The sequence below is a fragment of the Ursus maritimus genome, unplaced genomic scaffold (assembly GCF_017311325.1).
Source record: "Ursus maritimus isolate PB19 unplaced genomic scaffold, ASM1731132v1 scaffold_10, whole genome shotgun sequence".
Lineage (NCBI taxonomy): Eukaryota > Metazoa > Chordata > Mammalia > Carnivora > Ursidae > Ursus > Ursus maritimus.
This window is the reverse complement of record NW_024423344.1, coordinates 15,179,824-15,198,563: the sequence shown is the minus strand read 5'-3', so window position 1 is coordinate 15,198,563 and position 18,740 is coordinate 15,179,824. Positions and strand designations below refer to the sequence as shown.

Here is an 18,740-nt window from a genome sequence, read left to right as displayed (position 1 = left end):
AAGATGATTTATATATGCAAAGTTTCTGGATTTTACTAAAAGTTTCAGCAAACTGGATTACTAGGAATGACCCAGTTTATTTTTATTTATTTATTTTTAAAGATTTTTGTTTATTTGACAGAGAGAGCAAGAGAGCACAAGCAGGGGGAACAGTAGAGGGAGAGGGAGAAGCAGTCTCCCCACCTAGCAGGGAGCCCGACGCGGGGCTCAATCCCAGGACCCTGGGATCATGACCTGAGCCGAAGGCAGACGCTTAACCATCTGAGATACCCAGGCGCCCAGGAATGATCCAGTTTAAACTGTCAAGGCAAAGCCAAGACTTTTAATGTCATTTTCCTGCCTACGTAGTAATAACCATAATGAACGTTTAGCTTGATCATAGGAAATCAATGAGAAGGTGAAGCAGTTGACCATGTGACAACCATATTAGAGAAAACCTTGTCTTACTAGAGGGTTACCCACAGTGAGAAAAACAATAATCACCCATATGGAAACCCTGTTGGAATGCTGGTTCCATTCTGTTATCATACAAATGGCACATACATCTTCTTTAATAAGTGAAACTACAAACCTAAGGCTGATGAAAATAATCCAGGCAATTCTGAGTTCCTAGAAAGCATTTTGTAAGGCCACGAAGACCCTTCAGATCATCCCAATGACGATGTTAATCCTTAGAGTGGAGCACACAGTAAAATGCTCAGGATACAATATACACAGATTCTTTTTTCCAACAAAGCATGTGTTAATTGGGTCATTGCCTCAAACTTCTTAGCACACCTAATCATTAAAAGAATTTCTAGCATATAGTCCTCATGATTTCAAATAATAATCTGTTTTAGCTTAGTTTCTGTCTGATTTTGGTTTATGGGACATGGAGTCCATTCTCATGATACCTAATAGCTACATTATTTTGCTTTAGGATGCATACATACTATTATATATAAATATTTATAGCGAAAACAAAAGATGAATACTAAGTATAATATAGAACTCCTTTATTCAAAATTTAATATTACTAGTTAACTATGAAGTTCCCCCCAGGGCTTAATTTTAACAAGAGGAGTACTAGAAAATTAGTGTTTCTGTGGGACAAATAATGTTACACAAGAGAGAAAGATTCATTTATAAATTGTTTGTAAGCTTTTTCTTTTGGTCCCATGGGACTAATTCAAATAACACAATGATGTCAGCAGTTAAAAGTCTGTTAAAATTTCCATAATAAACTCTTATTTGCAAGGGCTCTTATCCTTAATACTAAAATTATTTGTAAACTATGCTCATTTTTCTTTAACTTGATTATAACTTAACAAAGACTAAACAATTTAATTATTTTTAAAAAATTTTTGAAAAGTTTGGTTTAATTTAATTATTTAAAAAATCTTTAAGAACTTTGGTTTAAATATATTTTTTTAAATATTCTAAGGCTTATATTTTATTCTGTGTTACATTTCATTGTTCATCTCTCAAATCTTTTTACATTATATAAAAAGGCAATGTAATTTCATTAAATGCCACATAGAATATTAATAATATTTAAAACAAATATAGAATTAATTTTTGGGGTCAAATTGTACTTAATATAGTGGAATAAATGTGAGCCGTTACTGAATTGGAATAGTTTTTCCTTTAAGACAGCCAACATATTTTATGCTTTTCTAGATGTGCAGACATCTGTTTTTCTACTTCAGTATTAAAAGATGATTTTTTCAAAGCATTTAAAATGTTTAAGACTGTGTTCTCTCTTGACTATGCTAATGGATCTTTCACGTGCATAAAATGGCCACACAATCTGTAAGGATTGACCTTATCTGAGATTTTGTTTGTTCTGCAAGGACCACACAAAACATTCTTGAAAAAGGAACAAGGCCCTTCCTCTAATCTTTTCCAGCCTTCTCCCCAACTACTGGAAAAGGGATAAAATAAATATTTGCACTTTTTATTTTACTCGAGTTTCATCCACGTCATTTTTTTGGAGTGTTTGACAGAATACTACTTTGTAGGGAACAGCTGCACTGTAGGAAAGTATGTACACGCCTCCATTAGTAACTTCTTAAAATGAATTTCCAATTATGAATTTTTATCTAATGCATTTGGAAATGAATTTTATATAACAAAATGTTTATGATCTACTTCGTACTTGTTATTTTTCTATTATATTGCTCTGGTAATCAAGAAGCAGTAATCATCTGAAGGAAAAAGGCTTGAAAATGTCCAGGAAACAAAAATTTCATCACAGATGACATATTTCCTTATGGGATCCAAACATGTAATATCTATCTTTTTATCTGCCTATCTGTCTACCTGTCCATCTATCAACTACCTGCCAATAACGATCTACTTACCTATGTATAAACTGATATGGTTGTGTTTGTTATGCTTTTAAAATTTGAGCAAATAATGCAACATCAAAGCCATTTGAATTTAGCAAACGAATAAGGTAGGAAATCTGGTGAAACAGTAAAACTCTACTTCATAAAACATATAAGCTTGTTTTGTAAACATTTTCAATTTTTACCATAATTACCCATAGTAATTATCACCAGTTTCCTTTTCTCTCAAACAGAAGGCTTTTAGGAACAGCCACCTCTATGCTTCTTAAGTGTTTCCATATGAAAAGGTTTAACTGAAAGTTTAGACCTTGCTATTAGATGTATCATGATTTTGTTCTTGTCAGTTTGTATGCCATAATTTGACACTGTAACAGACAAGAGAAAATGATGCAGATAACAATGCAAAAATTAAAAATAAAAATTCCACCTCTGTAGCATTTCTTATTATAATTCAGTTTCTAAAAACTGTTACAAAGCCTACCTAGCTTGCAATAAGAACGGTTTTCAATATAAAATCGGTGGAAAATCATATGTGTAACATTACCACGTCTACTTAAAACTATTGAATTTATTGAAGAATTGTTGTTGAGGATTTTCTCTACTCTATCACTCAATTTCCCCTGTTTGAATATTAAAGAGAGAAATTTGTCTCAGTCTTAAATACCACAAAAAGCTTTGTTTTCCTGAAAACAAAAACAAAACAAAAAACACCTGCTACTTTATTATATGGAACAAAGATCTTAACAGATACTCATGGAGATTTACATTATGAAAGGCTCTGAGAAATATTATTATAAATAGAACTGGTTAACCTTGTTCACTCCAGTGTTTACCATTTATCTATTTTTACTAGAACCTCATCCTTCTTTTTTGTTTTCGTAATAACTATTAATAGGCAATAGAACTAGGGCTCCTTGAAAAGTTCTGGTTAGAACACTATGGCATGCATTTCTGAGTGTGAACTTTTTCTTTGGTTACATTTTCCTATTTTCTTTCCTTTTCTGTTCTCTTAGCCTTAATCGATCAATACCTTTCTCTTTTATGAAACTCGCAAGTTTTATCAAGTGCATATTATGGGATAGGTGTATAAAATAAACAAAAGAGGTGAAAATGAACAACAAAGATAATTTAAATAAAAAGTACTACTTGAGTAAAGGGTACTTTATGAAGCATTCAAAGAACTTGAGAGAATGTGAAAGTCTGGGCACATGGCTGGATTGATTTGAATAAATAAACAAATCAAAAATAAATGTGGATTGACTCGAGGCGCAGTCAATGCCATTAAAATAGATTACAATTTCTAAGAACAAAAAAGGTTTTCCAGAGGAATCAGAGGTCCAATTAAAGTAATATTAATAAAACTGAATTCTGGTATTTCCAAAAAAACTTGAAAATGCTCATTATGTTCACGGTATTAGGATTCTACTTATATATAAAAAATGTGAGCTCACTACTGCCAGTGCTGCCTGCTGCAAATGCTAATGGTACTATATATTTATAAAAGACACTGTTTTCACATCCATTTTCTAGACTGATTTTCCTAAATCTTGAGGTGGCCAAGGCATTCATGCTGAACCTAACTTCATGAGGAGGAGACAGGTACGTGGGTCTCTACTCTTTCCACAATACTGCGTTGCCATTTCATGGTGAAATAGGAAATTCTGATCTTGATGGCATTTTTTTCTTCTATAACTGTCTACTTAATTCCTAAACCATCACAGATCTTCAGAAATGGAATGCACCCTACAGGCCTACAAGTCCAACTCCCTCACATTATAGAGGAGGACAATGAAGAAACGTCCAATCAAGACTGCACTGCTAGTCAGAGCCTATACGTTTCACAGAACAAGCTGAAGCTTTGTGCTAGACAGAGCTGGAAGGGGGATACAGCTGATTGATCTGTTTGGCTCCTAAGTATTGCTTTTGTTATCTCAATACTCTCAACACATCTGAGCTTCTAACATATCAAAGTTATCTTGTTATCTCTCATAATAATAACCAAGGGCTTGGGAATCCTGAGAAGAGGCTTCAAGAATTCTTGTCTTTTCATTTTTTTCAGTCATGAGCTATATATGTCATCATTCTTCAAATTCTCAGGACAACATAGAAATCATACCTACATATGCTTCTGTGCTCAAGGAAATTCCCTGCCTCTCTTCTTATCTGACCAGGGAATTTCAATGCATTCTTCCCAAAGAAGCTCAAATTTCATCTGTGAAGGCCTACATGACACTTTCTGGTAATAGGTAAGTCTATAACTTTTTTTGCCCAGTAGGTGAGCCCTTCAAGGCAATGGCTTTTACTTATTTCTATGTTTGCAGACACCTGATACACTACTTGGCTCTTTTTAGGTATGTAATAAATGCTGAATGAATGAAGACTGATTGATCTGATTATATAAGATTTATTTATTTATTTATTTATTGGGGAAGGGGGGGCAGAGGGAGAAGGAGAGAGAGAATCTCAAGCAGGCTCCTCACCCAGCCCTGAGCCTGAGATCATGACTTGAACCAAAATCAAGAGTTGGACACTTACCTGACTGAGCCACCTAGGCGTTCCTGATTATATAACATTCAAATTTCCATATGGAAACTTCCGACAAAAATTTTAAGCAAAATCAAAAGACAAAGTGAAAAATATTTATAGCACATATGATAAAGGGCTAGTTTCTTTAAAAAGTGAGCTCTCACAAATCAGTAAGGAACTAATGAATAATCTAGTTGACTCAATGAGCAAATGAGGTGAACAAGCAATTCACAGAAGCAATTTCCAGTATATGTAGGAAGAACAGCACCAGCTCATACAACATACTGGGCATCTATTCTCTTTCTGTTCAGCATACATTACTCCTTCTTCCTTTATGAACCACTCCTTCCTGACTCTTGGAATACCTGGTGCAGGTGGGCTGACTCCATTATCTGATCCCTGGGTGGACATGTGATCCGGAGCGGGCAATCAGCATATGCTATCCATATGGCCCCTGAGATTAGTACAGAAATGGGCAGATAATTCAAGTTATTCCAGTGAAACTCTCCTGAAGCCTCTGGGAGAGAAGGTTTCTCTTTTCTAGTGGTATTACAAAGGGATCACTGCGATAACACAGGGTAGCCTGTCTGAAAATGAAATCAATGAAGGAAAATACCAGAGATGTAGCATCCTATGACACTGGCGAGCCCTTGGGTCCAGTTTTCCCGAACTAACCAATCCCTGATTTCTCAGTTATGTGGGCCAATAAAAAATTTCTATTTTAAATTATAGCCGGTTTAAATTGATTTTCTGTTCCTTGCAGTCAAAAGTCAGAACTACATGGCAAATTTTAAAATGTCAAATAAAAACTATTTTTATTCATTAGATTGTCAAAAATTAAGTTTCACAATACTCAGTGTTGGCCAGGGTATAGCAAAACATGATATGTCATAATACCGTTGGTAGGAATATAAATTGGTATACATTTCTCATGGGGCAAACTGGTAATATTTTTTAAAATATGCACTTGCTTTTGATCCAATCATTCCACTTTGAGGAATTTATAATATGTAAAAAATCAGATACAAGGATATTTATATTTCTCACAACATTGCTTGAAATAGCAAAGCAAAACAAAGGGTCTGATTGAAAAGGTTGATTTGAACAAAATTCCAAGGTAAATTCATTCAATAAATATTGAGTGCCTACTATGTGTCCGTAATTACTCTAGACCCTACAATAAGATAATGAGGTTGTTGTTCTCATGATGTTTCGTGTGTGTGTGTGTGTGTGTGTGTGTGTGTGTGTGTCTTCAGAGGCAGAGACAGATGGAATCTAAATAAACAATTAGGTAAATGAGAAAACACCAGGGATAAGTGCTCTACTGACAATGAAAACAGAATGGGGTAGTAGCGACTGGGTGACAGGGACGGCATCTCTCAAGGAGAACCTCTAGGCAGAGGCTGACTGACCAGAGAAGCCAGTGATATGCAGTTCAGAAGTGAGAGAATTCGAGAGGGAGGAAGAGCTCGTACACAGGCTCTAAGGAGGCCTGACTGACATGTTCAGGGAACAGAAAGAAAGAGGGTGACTGAAGCACAGTAGATGAGAGGAAGGGCATAGGAGATGACGTGAGAACATAGGCCAAGTTATATCATATGGCTTCGCAGATCAGGGAAATGAAACACGTTTCATGGTAAGTGAAGGGGAGAGTCACTGAATGCTTTTAAGCAGGAGGTAAATAAGATCTGAGTTAGGCCTTAAAAAGGTAACTCCAGTAGTTTTGTGGAGAATGGATTACAGGTAATATTAAATTATTACGAGTACTAGGGTTGACAAAAGCCATCTGCATCATAGCATTATCAACATCATAGTAGTATCAATGGCTTTCTAAAAATCCTATAGTATATAAGTAATATATTTTTGCTAATTATTCAGAGAAAAAATTTTGAAGAATATACATAAAACTACAATAATAGTTGCCCTGGGGAGTGAGAGTAATGGAGATTTTTTAGTCTTCCCTAACTCCTTTTTACTGTTTGGTTAAGAATTTGGTTTATCCTGGGGCCCCTGGGCGGATCAGTCAGTTAAGCATCTGCCTTTGGCTCAGGTCATGATCAAGTCCTGCATCGGGCTCCCTGCTCAGAGGGGAGCCCACTTCTCCCTCTGCCTGCCGCTCCCCCGGTGTCATTCTCTCTCTCTCTCCCTTGCAAAATAAATAAATAAAATCTAAAAAACCCCCCAGAATTTGGTTTATCCTCTGTATAGAATGTTAGGGGCTTTTCTCAATTATATGACCCAGAAAAATCTTTCAAATACGAACATTTAAACTTTTATAAAATTTATTTTTAAATTTATTTTTCCTAGAGAGAGAGCAAGAGAGAGCGTGTGTGGGTGGGGAGTGGCAGAGGGAGAGCGAGAGAGAGAATCTTAAGCAGGCTCCATGCCCAGCACAGAGCCTGACGTGGGGCTCGATCTCAAGACCCTGAGATCATGACCTGAGAGATCAGAGGGAGAGGAAGAAGCAGATTCCCCACTGAGCAGGGAGCCTGATGCAGGGCTCAATCCCAGGACCCTGGGACCATGACCTGAGCCAAAGGCAGACCTTTAACCGACTGAGCCAACTAGGCGCCCCCAAAATGTTGTTCTCTTAAACAGATGAAGTCTCCCCTTTGCAATTTTATGCACAAAATGGTATAATCAGGTGACCTTCAGCTAATCATCATACAATTCCCACATACATCCCTAAAAAATGGAACCCAAAGTAATGAAGCACTAATAAAAACTGTTAAGATATATAATTTGCTGGCTATCTTTGAGTGCAATTCTTTTTTATATTTTTTCATAGGGTAAATAAATATGATTAATTATATTATGAGGAAAGAGAGACTTTGAGCTAAAGTTGAATTTTGATGAGCACAACTTATTAGCATATTCACAGGTATGGCAGTTCCATTAGGACAGAAGTCTTTGGAGGTACAAAATGGCTCATCCAATACATTTCTTTGCGTCCTCTGCTCCTATCACATGGCTGTTCATAGTACAGGGCACTGAGGAAAGGTGGAGGGCACCTAGAAGATGAATTAATCACTATGGTTTGGTTTTTTGTTTTGTTTGTTTGGGTTTTTTTTTAGTATATTCTACTTACCTACTATAGAGAAATACTAGGTAACAAATGAAAGGAAATGCAACCTATAAACCCAAGTGCAATTCATCATAAAGTTGTGAGGATAAAATGAGAAAATCTATGGAAGATGCTTAGCAGGATGTCTGGTTACATAATAAGAGCCTGTCAGCTATTGCCTGGTGTTGTTATCACTGTCCCAGGGTAATTCCTAAGAAAATTAGTTTTAAATACTTTAGTGAAAAGTAACCAATCTTGACATAAGAACAATGGAGGAATAATTAAATACCTTCAATCTCCAGGTGTCAGTTCTAAAAGCTTTCTAGGTATTAAGTAGTACAATGATGAGCCTATAGATTAGTTTCAAGACCGTCTCTACTGGATCTTCTGTTTCGGCTGGAAAGAAAGGTTAAAGGAGACCGAGTCTGGCCTAGGTTTGCCTTGATAGTGCTGTACTTCAGAAGTGACACCGAAGTGCCTAAGAGGGCTCCCTTTCCTTCTCCGCAGGTAGTATCCTAAGAACATACGCTACAGAAGTGCTCCTACTGTTCCCAGTTCCTTCTCTAACAGCTCAAAGTTTTCCTTTCTTTTCATACTTTCCCTCTTGCTTTCTTGCTTTCCAAGTAATCTTTCACCCAACATGGGGCTCAAACTCACAACCCCGAGATCAAGAGTCACATGCAGTGCTAGAGCCAGCCAGGCACCCCGACAGCTTAAAGTTTTCAAAGCAGGACAGGCTCTAGTATTTTTTCTCTCTCTCTGAAAGGGTAGAACAACTGGTTAAATGGGAAGGAACTAGAAAGGAGACTATACAGCACAAGCAGACAGAGCATGGGACTGGTTTGGGACTTCTGCATAAATCCTCAAAGCTCCCTGTCACCCTAACAGTGGAGATAAAAACAAACAGAAAACACCTCACTCTTTCTGGTTACCATAGTGCCTATGAACCAACTCTCTTCTCTGTCTACATTTACTTGGTTCTTCCTTTCAATTAGAAGGTAAAGAACATAATATGCCACTGGGTAACCTAAAAATGACTGTCAACCCTTCATAGTGTGGACTAGTTCTTACTGTGTTTTTATCTCCTGTACCTGGCACAATGTAGGTGTGGAATAAAAGCTTGTGTAAGGAAAGAATAAGTAAATGACTAAAATGATCAACTTAAACCCAATTTTGAAATTGGTACGTTTTTGCATTTACCCCCTTTCCAGTTGTACCCTCGGCTTGGCTTATTCCATGAGTTTAAGACAGTATCCAAATATTGCCAATCAATACTCTGTCTTAAAATAGTACCTTTCCTTCCACAATGCAATATAAGCAAGCTTAATAAAAACAGTTTTCAAGTTGGGTTCTATGTTAAGGTGACATTCAACATATATTTAGAATATTTCAAATTTGGCAGTAGTTTTTTTGGCAGATAGTACAGAATAAATTTACACATTCACATTTTTATCTTCTACCAAGTTTTATATCGTCATAGTCAGCTACTAATACACTTAATCGTTTGGCCCATTCTTCGTGCATTGTTGTTAAAACCTAAGCATTAGGGAGATTATAAACTAACCTAAATAGAATGAATTTCATTTTAGATATTGTTAACCGAAGATGAAAAAGAAAGATAAAATAACTAGAAACTTGCACCACCTTGCAGAATTGAGCATTCCCCACCTTAACAACGTACACCCTGTTCTATGTATATATAGACATTTGGCAGTAGTATCAAGGGTGGACGGCTGAAGAGTATTCACACTTCAGTGCATCCATTTGCATTATCACATTTCAAAGCCTCAAGGCATTATCACTTCCTTTTTTTAAGTGGCATAATAATTTGGGAAAATGGTTATGCTTATCATCATCTGTCAGTCAAACAATTCCTGTGTTAACAAAATATATTTTTTCCACTCAGTGAATGGGTGTGTGTGTGATGTCTTACGCTCATGTCAATATTAGCAGGACTTGGCTTTGTGATGAAACTATTTCATTTATCAGAGGGCATGACTGGGAAATAGGAAAATTCCATTTACACTTTAATGAGCAGAGGCTGGGCTTCACGTCAAAGTCATGTAACCACTGTAATTTAAGAGCAAAGTTCATATGAGTATATGTAAATAACAGAAGCACCGGCGTGTATCATGTTTTAAGATAGATTTCACCACGAGGTCACATCTCCATAAGGAAAATCTGGATACATGAGGGAAAAATTGTCTACACCCACTGCTGGCTGAGTATTGAAGAGATAAGTCGATGACAGATTGTTTCATTTGCTGTCCATCACGCCAAACGATAAACATAACCTCTAACCTGTACACGTAATAAATGAAACTTGAAACTATGAGGTCTAATCAAATGAGGGGTCCAATAAATTTTACTGATAAAGAACTTTGTTTCTGGGCTCTTCGTTCACTGAAGTGGGTTAAAGAAAGAATATGAATATTATGAATATAATAAAATACTTCAGTCTAAATAAATGTGCCTCTCGAGTTTCAATAAATATTTAACTTCAGCATCTTGATGTTTATGGTTCTGATAAGTTGACAATTTAAAGAGAGGCAAAAGCAATTACTTACTGCAGGAAAATCTGACTTTACATTTTATTAAAAGGTATTGCTTTTTATTTTATTAGAACAAAATTAAATCAAGCAATCTTCCCCTATGTTTTTTTCTATCGTACCAAAGACAGTGAACCCTCAGCTGACAGTCAGGGAAACGTGCTTTGTAGCTACCCGTCACTGAATGCCACTAGAGAGCCAGGCACCAGGTGCCTTTCCTACTTTAGCGCCTTTAATTCCTTCAGCAAGCGTGTTACGTACGTACTCCTGCGCTCAGGTTAAAGAAGAGGAGAGAGAAGCTCAGGGAGCTGAGGAATTCGTTGGAGAGGGGCTCTCTGAGAAAATAAACCCAGGACTACGAACATAAAAGGAGGGTCAAGGTATACGAAGCCCCTGAAACTTGAGCGGCTTTGAAGTTCAAGCTTCATTAGCTTTATGGCAAATTTATCTCTGATCCTCCCGAATGTTCATATATTAAACTTGTATGTATGTAATAAAAAGCTACCGCCTGTTGGCTGTTTTTCCCTCCTAGCCAGTGACTGTTCCTTGAGGGTCAGGACTATATTTTAAAGTCTTCTTAGCACCTTGCAAAGCTTCTTTTATGAAGTAGCTATGTGCATATAAACCTGTAATTTATTTGCTATTCTCTAGATTATAGAAATCAGAAAGAAGAAACTCTCAGATACACTGTATTTTTCACTTTATAACAGAGCGGTTTGCCGACCACAACTCAGTCCCTTTTCTTTAGGGAACAGAAATCCAAATTTCCTTTGGTCAACTTTCAGGTGTCTTGTGTGATCCTGACTCTACCTTTGGCTCCAAACGTGAAATGACTGGCTTATCTCATCTCCAGGGAACATATTCTACCCCTGTTAAGCAGCACCAAGTACACACAAGAAGACATTTTTGTGATTTCTAGGAAAGAAAAGTTTTTCTGTCTTCCATGAGCATGACTTTGGTGAGATGCTCTCTCTTCCTTTGGGTTGTATGATGTGAGATCTGGAACTGAGGCACCTGTTTTACTACTATATTGCACAAAAAGTTCTGACAACAGAATTTCATGAAGCCAGTGTAATGTGGGGGTAGAAAGATGAAAATTTTCTGATTTTTTTGGATTGTGTATTTTATTTATTGTATATTTCATAGCTTCTTAATTTTTTAATACTTTTTTATCCTTTAGAACATAGGGGCACCTGGGTGGCACAGCGGTTAAAGCGTCTGCCTTCGGCTCAGGGCGTGATCCCGGCGTTACGGGATCGAGTCCCACGTCAGGCTCCTCCACTATGAACCTGCTTCTTCCTCTCCCACTCGCCCTGCTTGTGTTCCCTCTCTCGCTGGCTGTCTCTATCTCTGTCAAATAAATAAATAAAATCTTTAAAAAAAAAACATAAAAATTATTTGGGCCTTCAAATGTTGTTTACTAAACAACAAATTCTAGAATTACTCACTACTAGAAGTTAGTCCATGGGTCTCAATCTTTGTTTAGGAACAACTTCTTTTGCTCTTAGAGATCTTTTAGAAGGTTCCTGGTTAATAATATCATTCGGATATTCAAATTCTTGTTGAGCTTTTGAAGATTAACAAACTCTCTATTAAAAATTTCATTTGTAGGGGCGCCTGGGTGGCACAGCGGTTAAGCGTCTGCCTTCGGCTCAGGGCGTGATCCCGGCGTTACGGGATCGAGCCCCACATCAGGCTCCTCCGCTATGAGCCTGCTTCTTCCTCTCCCACTCCCCCTGCTTGTGTTCCCTCTCTCGCTGGCTGTCTCTATCTCTGTCGAATAAATAAATAAAAACTTTTTAAAAAAAAAAAAATTTCATTTGTAGTATTGATTATACCTATAAGAATTTCATGTGCTTCTTAGTGGTCATCTCATTGGAATAATATTTCACTCTTAGTAGTTTGTCCTTCCACTTATATTATTATACTTCAAATCTCATTTTCCTATTAGGTGTATAATATGATATATTTTCATACATTAAAATCTTGTTTATTAATGATTTTTATACAGGATAGTTTTGGGTTTCTAGCCCATTTGTAATAAGTTCCTATTAAGAAATTCAACGAAGCATGGGAACAATGCAAGAGTAATTTATTAACACATCAGGAGGCTTTAATTTGCTAACATTTTCCTATCATGTTAGTCTGACAGAATATAAAGAACAAATTACTAAAGCATGGAACATAGCAGAGCTGAAAAAAAAAGCTATCTATCTTTTAAGAGCACATGGGTTCAAATGTTCATAACAGGAAGGACTCCATGCTCGCGAAAGTATATTTAGTATTCCCATTGCCTTGTCTGTTTACCCCTTCTACTTATTTAACATTATATAAAATCAGGAGAGCACATGTGAGTTACAAAGGGAAATGTTCTGCCAAAAGCAACACAGATTAAATGGATCAGCATTAAAAACCTGAAAATGTTTACATATTCCAGTTACTCTAGAAACAGTGATTTCCTCATTTAGTTTATGTCATCTTTTCTATATGGATAAACTAAAAATCTATAATTATTAGCAAATATTTTACCTATGCCTTCTCTTATCCATATGAATCACACTGAAGGCTATATCTTCTTTGGTTGGGACAGTGTTGCAAGAACATCGGAGTCCCATGTCTTCGAGGAGTTAAGTGCGAAAATTTCCATTTTAGTACAGTCCCCACTATACTGACTGTCAGATATGCTGGCCACGTATTTCTGGTAATGACTTGAGTTTTCACCTCAGCTCTGGACTGGACTCTTCCCAAGAAGGGCAGTGACTATGTCTGTTTTATTAACTCCTCTACACCCTTTCAGCTAGTACAAGTGCTTGACATATAGGAAGTGTGTGATAAACATTTGTTGACTGAAAGGATGAACAAATAAACAGAGGAAGTAAAGGAAACTTAATTGAGAAGCTTCCTATCACCACATTATTCTAGTTGATTTCAAAGAAAAAGGCCTTCCTTCCCTGTTTTTAAAATAATCTAAAAAAAAAAATCTAAAATAGCCATAGTGGCAGTCAGCTCTTGAGGTTTTAATACTGTGTATCATGGTACTTGCAAATCTACGACAAATTGTATCTATGTGTACTTTATAGTGACCAGTACATAACAGTCATTTGAATAATGTTAAATAAAACATACACAGATGAGATTATGTTAAAGAACTAGTTTGACAGTTTTCATCCTCACACTGATGAATAAGTTTGGTTTTGTTTTATACCCAAAGATTATACTGCACCCTTGGCAAGTCATGTCAAAAACACATACCTTCAAACATTAAAACTCTAATATGAATGTAACAGTATATATTTGTCATCAATATTTGAAAGACAATTGAAAATACATGACCTCTATCAATGATTTACATCATCTTTAAACCTACAGTATCAGCTGATATTGTTTGCTAAGTGCTATCCAAAGTTCTTTACACTTATTTTTTTTTAGTTCTTTATATTTATTAACTCATCAAATCCTCACAACAAACCTATTACTATCATCCCTATTTTACAGGTGAAGAAACTGAGGCAAAGAGAAAATTAACCTTGTTTAAGACCTGAAGCCAGTAAGTGGCACAATTAGGATTTGAACCCAGGCCATCTAGCTCTGTAGTTCTCATTCCTAAACACTACTTACCGACTCTCATGTAGTCCTCTCTATATAATATCGGACCTTATTATTTAATTTTGTAGAGATTAGTTTTATGATTCAGATACTTTATAACTAGATTTGCTCCTGGAGGGCAGGCCTCATGAATTACAACGCTTCCATCTACCTGGGACCTGAATAATTACTTGTCCATGGTAAATGATGCAAGATTTTTTGTTCAGTTCATTTGAACTGGAAAAATTACTATATTTGAAACCATATTGGAACTCGGTTGCTAGTACTTTGTATTCTCCCAGATGTGGGACTCTCAGTAAGGTGTTGGCTAACTGACCTCTTAGGTCCCTTTCATACCCATAATATCATAACTAAAATTAGCAATGAGGTAGCAATGGAGATTTGATAAGGAAGTCACATTAAATCACAGAACTAGAGAATGAATGACAGATAAGAATATGCAAATATTAGTACACAGGCTTCAAATACGGGCTAAGAAATATTCCATGTGTAATAATGAGAGCTAATAATCACGAGGTGCTTCAATGTGCCAAGAACCATGTCACATTCTTTAAATGCACATGTCATTTGATCTTTGCAACTGTGGGGCTTAGGATAGTAGTGCTCTTCTCCTATTACAAATGTGAAAACCCAGGCTAAGGGAAAGTGACTACAGGTCACACAGCGAGTAAGCAGTGGAATACAAAACTTCAACTTAGGTAGGTCTAGTTTTCAAAGGTAAGAAAGCAGGCAAGAGAAGGTGTGCTGAGTTAAAAACCATCCGTGGAGGTCCCTTAAAAAGTTAAAAATTGAGCTACCCTATGACCCAGCCATTGCACTACTGGGTGTTTACCCCAAAGATACAGACGTAGTGAAGAGAAGGGCCATATGCACCCCAATGTTCATAGCAGCATTGTCCACAATAGCTAAATCGTGGAAGGAACTGAGATGCCCTTCAACAGACGACTGGATTAAGAAGTTGTGGTCCATATATACAATGGAATATTACTCAGCTATCAGAAAGAACGAGTTCTCAACATTTGCAGCAACATGGACGGCACTGGAGGAGATAATGCTAAGTGAAATAAGTCAAGCAGAGAAAGACAATTATCATATGGTTTCTCTCATCTATGGAACATAAGAACTAGGAAGATCGGTAGGGGAAGAAAGGGATAAAGAAAGGGGGGTAATCAGAAGGGGGAATGAAGCATGAGAGACTATGGACTCTGAGAAACAAATTGAGGGCTTCAGAGGGGAGGGGGTGGGGGAATGGGATAGGCTGGTGATGGGTAGTAAGGAGGGCACGTATTGCATGGTGCACTGGGTGTTATACGCAACTAATGAATCATCGAACTTTACATCAGAAACCAGGGATGTACTGTATGGTGACTAACATAATATAATAAAAAAAATTAAAATAAAAAAAATCTGTGGGATCACTTTTAATTGGCTGCAATGCTTATGCTACCCTGGCTCATGAGCTCCTCAGCCCTCCCGCCACCCAAACCAAACATACACATATATGCCTTATAACCTGGTGTGGATTGCTCAAGCGGGCCACCAAGTATTATAGAAAACAGAGCGAAATTCAGAGTGAATGGGGGCTGAGGCTTAAAATGGCTAAAGTATACATACACAACTTAACAGTCTGGCTCTGACATCAGCTTAGCCTATAGAGAAGCTTTTTGGGCTTTGTTTCTAGTCCTTTACTGCACTTCCAATAACTGAGTATCCCACTTATGTTTCCTCTGGACAAATGAGGTGAACTAACCACAAATTCGCTTTTTATTCTTATCCCCCATTATGTATTTTTTCTTGCCATTTTTGGGCCAAATCGTCTCTCTTCTATTTCAGCAGGTCCTTGATAAATTATTGTGCCCTACTTTCTTTTCACTACGATGCCCCCCTACGTAGTGTGTGTGTGTGTGTGTGTGTGTGCGTGTGCGTGCGCGCTATGGTCAAGATTACGTGTCTTATCACCTAAGAAATATATCACAGAAATAATGTGCAACCATACTTTGTTCTAATTTCAGGTTTTTCTATCTTGACCTTTAAAACCAAGGATATATGAGCAACCTCCCCTTACATCTGCTCTTTCTCAAATATGTATTGCATTTTGCCTATGCTAATACTAATTTATCTTCTTGTAGCATAATACCTATAGTAAGAATTGATGAGATTTAGACGTTGACCACAAAAGGAGAGGACCCAGGTTTACTTTCTTACAAACATTAATTGGATGGAGATATATATATATATATCTTGCACATATTGTGTGTATATACATATACCTGGTAGAAAAGTTTTTAGAATAAAGTTTATGAAGAAAATTGACTTCTATATATTTGAAAGTTACCTTTGATAGGTCCCTGAAGTTTCCTGGAAGAGTCAAGTCCAATTCTTCTGATTCATAGTTTGTTAATACCCATGGAAACACGGGATATTGGTTCAGGTCATTATATGTCCGTCCTAGTAATGAAAACAAGAAATGAAAATCTGTATATGCATTAATTGCTTATGAAATTGTTCTTGTTCTCATATAAGGAAACTATTTCAGAATAGAGTAACTCGTTTATTGAACTCTGTCTTTGTTTAATCAAAAACACTCTAACAACAATGTATTTCAAGTGAATTTACTCAATAATAAGACATGAGTAACTAGAATTACTTTCTAGAATATAAGCGTGTGGTAGAGACTGAGAGCCTTTTATCATAATTCATTTCTCTTTATGGGCTAGACCATATTTCTCAACCTTCTTTACAAGCAGCTATGGGCATGGTACTCGGTTCTAACTGACAGAACCTGAGCAGAAGTGCTATGTCCCACATCCAGCCCTGACCCACTGCAACCTGCCACATGGGTGCCTCCAATCTCCGTCACTTTTCTGCTGGCTCTGATGAAGATATTACCAGCACCTGAAAAGCAGGGCTTTGTTGGTGAAGATCCCCGAAAGTGATCATGGATGAGGGATCCTGCCGACCTGTACACTTGCAGGTTATGTGATGGTATTCTACTGCAATGATTATATAGCTAGAAATTACATTGCCAGTGTACTGAATGCTATACTGAGCTTATATCAAGAATTACGAATACAAGAATAACTTGAGAATGTACGAGTTAACAGAGGTCCTCTGAAGCCAGTATGAAAAAGTTCAGAGGCAGATGTCTCACACATTGTTTTCACTCCTTTAGGTGCATGCGTTTTCTTTTTGTATTATGTTGTTTCACTTTAGTGGAGAGCTGCGGCCCCTTAGGTTGGGTTTGTGGTTTATTTTCTGATAGAATGATTTAAGAGGCTCAGGTGGGCTATGGAAGCACAGTGGGAAGGTAAAAAGTTTAGGGAACGCACAGCACTGGCTCACCCTCATAAACTGGTACTGAAGTAACATAGGAGCAGATGAAATTAAGAGAATCACTATCCTGTTGGACAAATCTTGTTGGGACAAGATTTTTTTTTTTTTTCCAAACCTATGTTATAATCTGATCATGGGTAACTTCCTAATTTCCATTTGAATTCATACAAAAGAGCAATTTCCCCAGTATTCAGTGATACGGATTTCATCTAGAATGCTTTAGTGCACACATCACACAGAGCATAACAGTAACATAGATATGCACGCATACATGATCTCGTTTGGCGTCAAGAATTGTCATTAAGTGATACCTATTTTTTGTAGCAATTGGTAAATGTGGTTGTGAAGTAGGAAAAAACCAACCATGATCCAAGGGAGAACTAAATCTGCTATTACCAGTATCAGATCAAATTCATTCATTCATTTCATAAACATCTTACCAGGTGGCTATTTTATCTGTTAATGATACGAATCTCCGCATCAACAGAATCACATATTGCTGCATCATCACAACAGATTGATATATTGCTTTAAATATGTAAATTGATGGAGGTAACAGATAGAAAGCAGGATGTTGCTTCCACGTTCCACTTCCTGGACTGAGGCGAGAGGCAGGTTAGGTTCCCCTTTGTTCTCCCCCTACAGCGCTCACACGAACGCGGGTTGCCGCTAATACACATCGCTGTTTACGTGTCTGCTTCTCCATCACTCTGTAAACACGTGAATGTAGAGTCTAGGGCTCTGTTTCGTTTTTAATCTCAAACATACCGTCTGCCAATAAAAGTTTGGAAGGAATGAATACAGAGGTGATAAAAATGGGATAAGATGAACCAAATTTTAGGTGAACAAATAGCCAGGTGAGAAAAGGAATTAAGATTGCAGGATAGTCTCTTTGGCGGATGAGGACTACCTGGGGCAGAGTAGTATACATGAGAGAGAACGACACTGTGAGCATGCGTGTTAAGCTCGAAGGCAGTGTCTGCGGCCAGACGGCTCAGCCAACGAATGCACCTGTTTTATGTTCATAAGTCGACTGTGAAGAATCAGACTGATAAGAATTAACACAAATTCGGAACCTTTATTAACATCTCGTGCACAAGAATGTTCCGCTAAAGCAGTATCACTGTAAAGCACCATGTGTAAAATTCTAAAATTTGAAATGTGTTACTGACAGCTCACGTATTATGTCAGCCTAGGACACCTGATGACTCTCAGTATTTTTTCTATATATGTATATACACAGAGTCCAATTGCCTAGGCAGAGGTATTTCTGGGATTCAAAGTGGGCTTGTGGCATATTTAGGGCTCTGTCATTTTCTGGGTTACCGTTCT

At 37.2% G+C, this 18,740-nt stretch overlaps 1 protein-coding gene across 1 annotated transcript in view; it reads right to left on the bottom strand.

Annotated features, from left to right (window-relative positions):
- Positions 1-18,740, bottom strand: part of NBEA (neurobeachin) — a 664,295-nt gene that overhangs the window by 82,250 nt on the left and 563,305 nt on the right. The window contains exon 44 of the mRNA XM_040622005.1: positions 16,411-16,523. Within this exon, the coding sequence (XP_040477939.1) occupies positions 16,411-16,523 (113 nt within the window). The remainder of the gene's footprint in view (positions 1-16,410; positions 16,524-18,740) is intronic.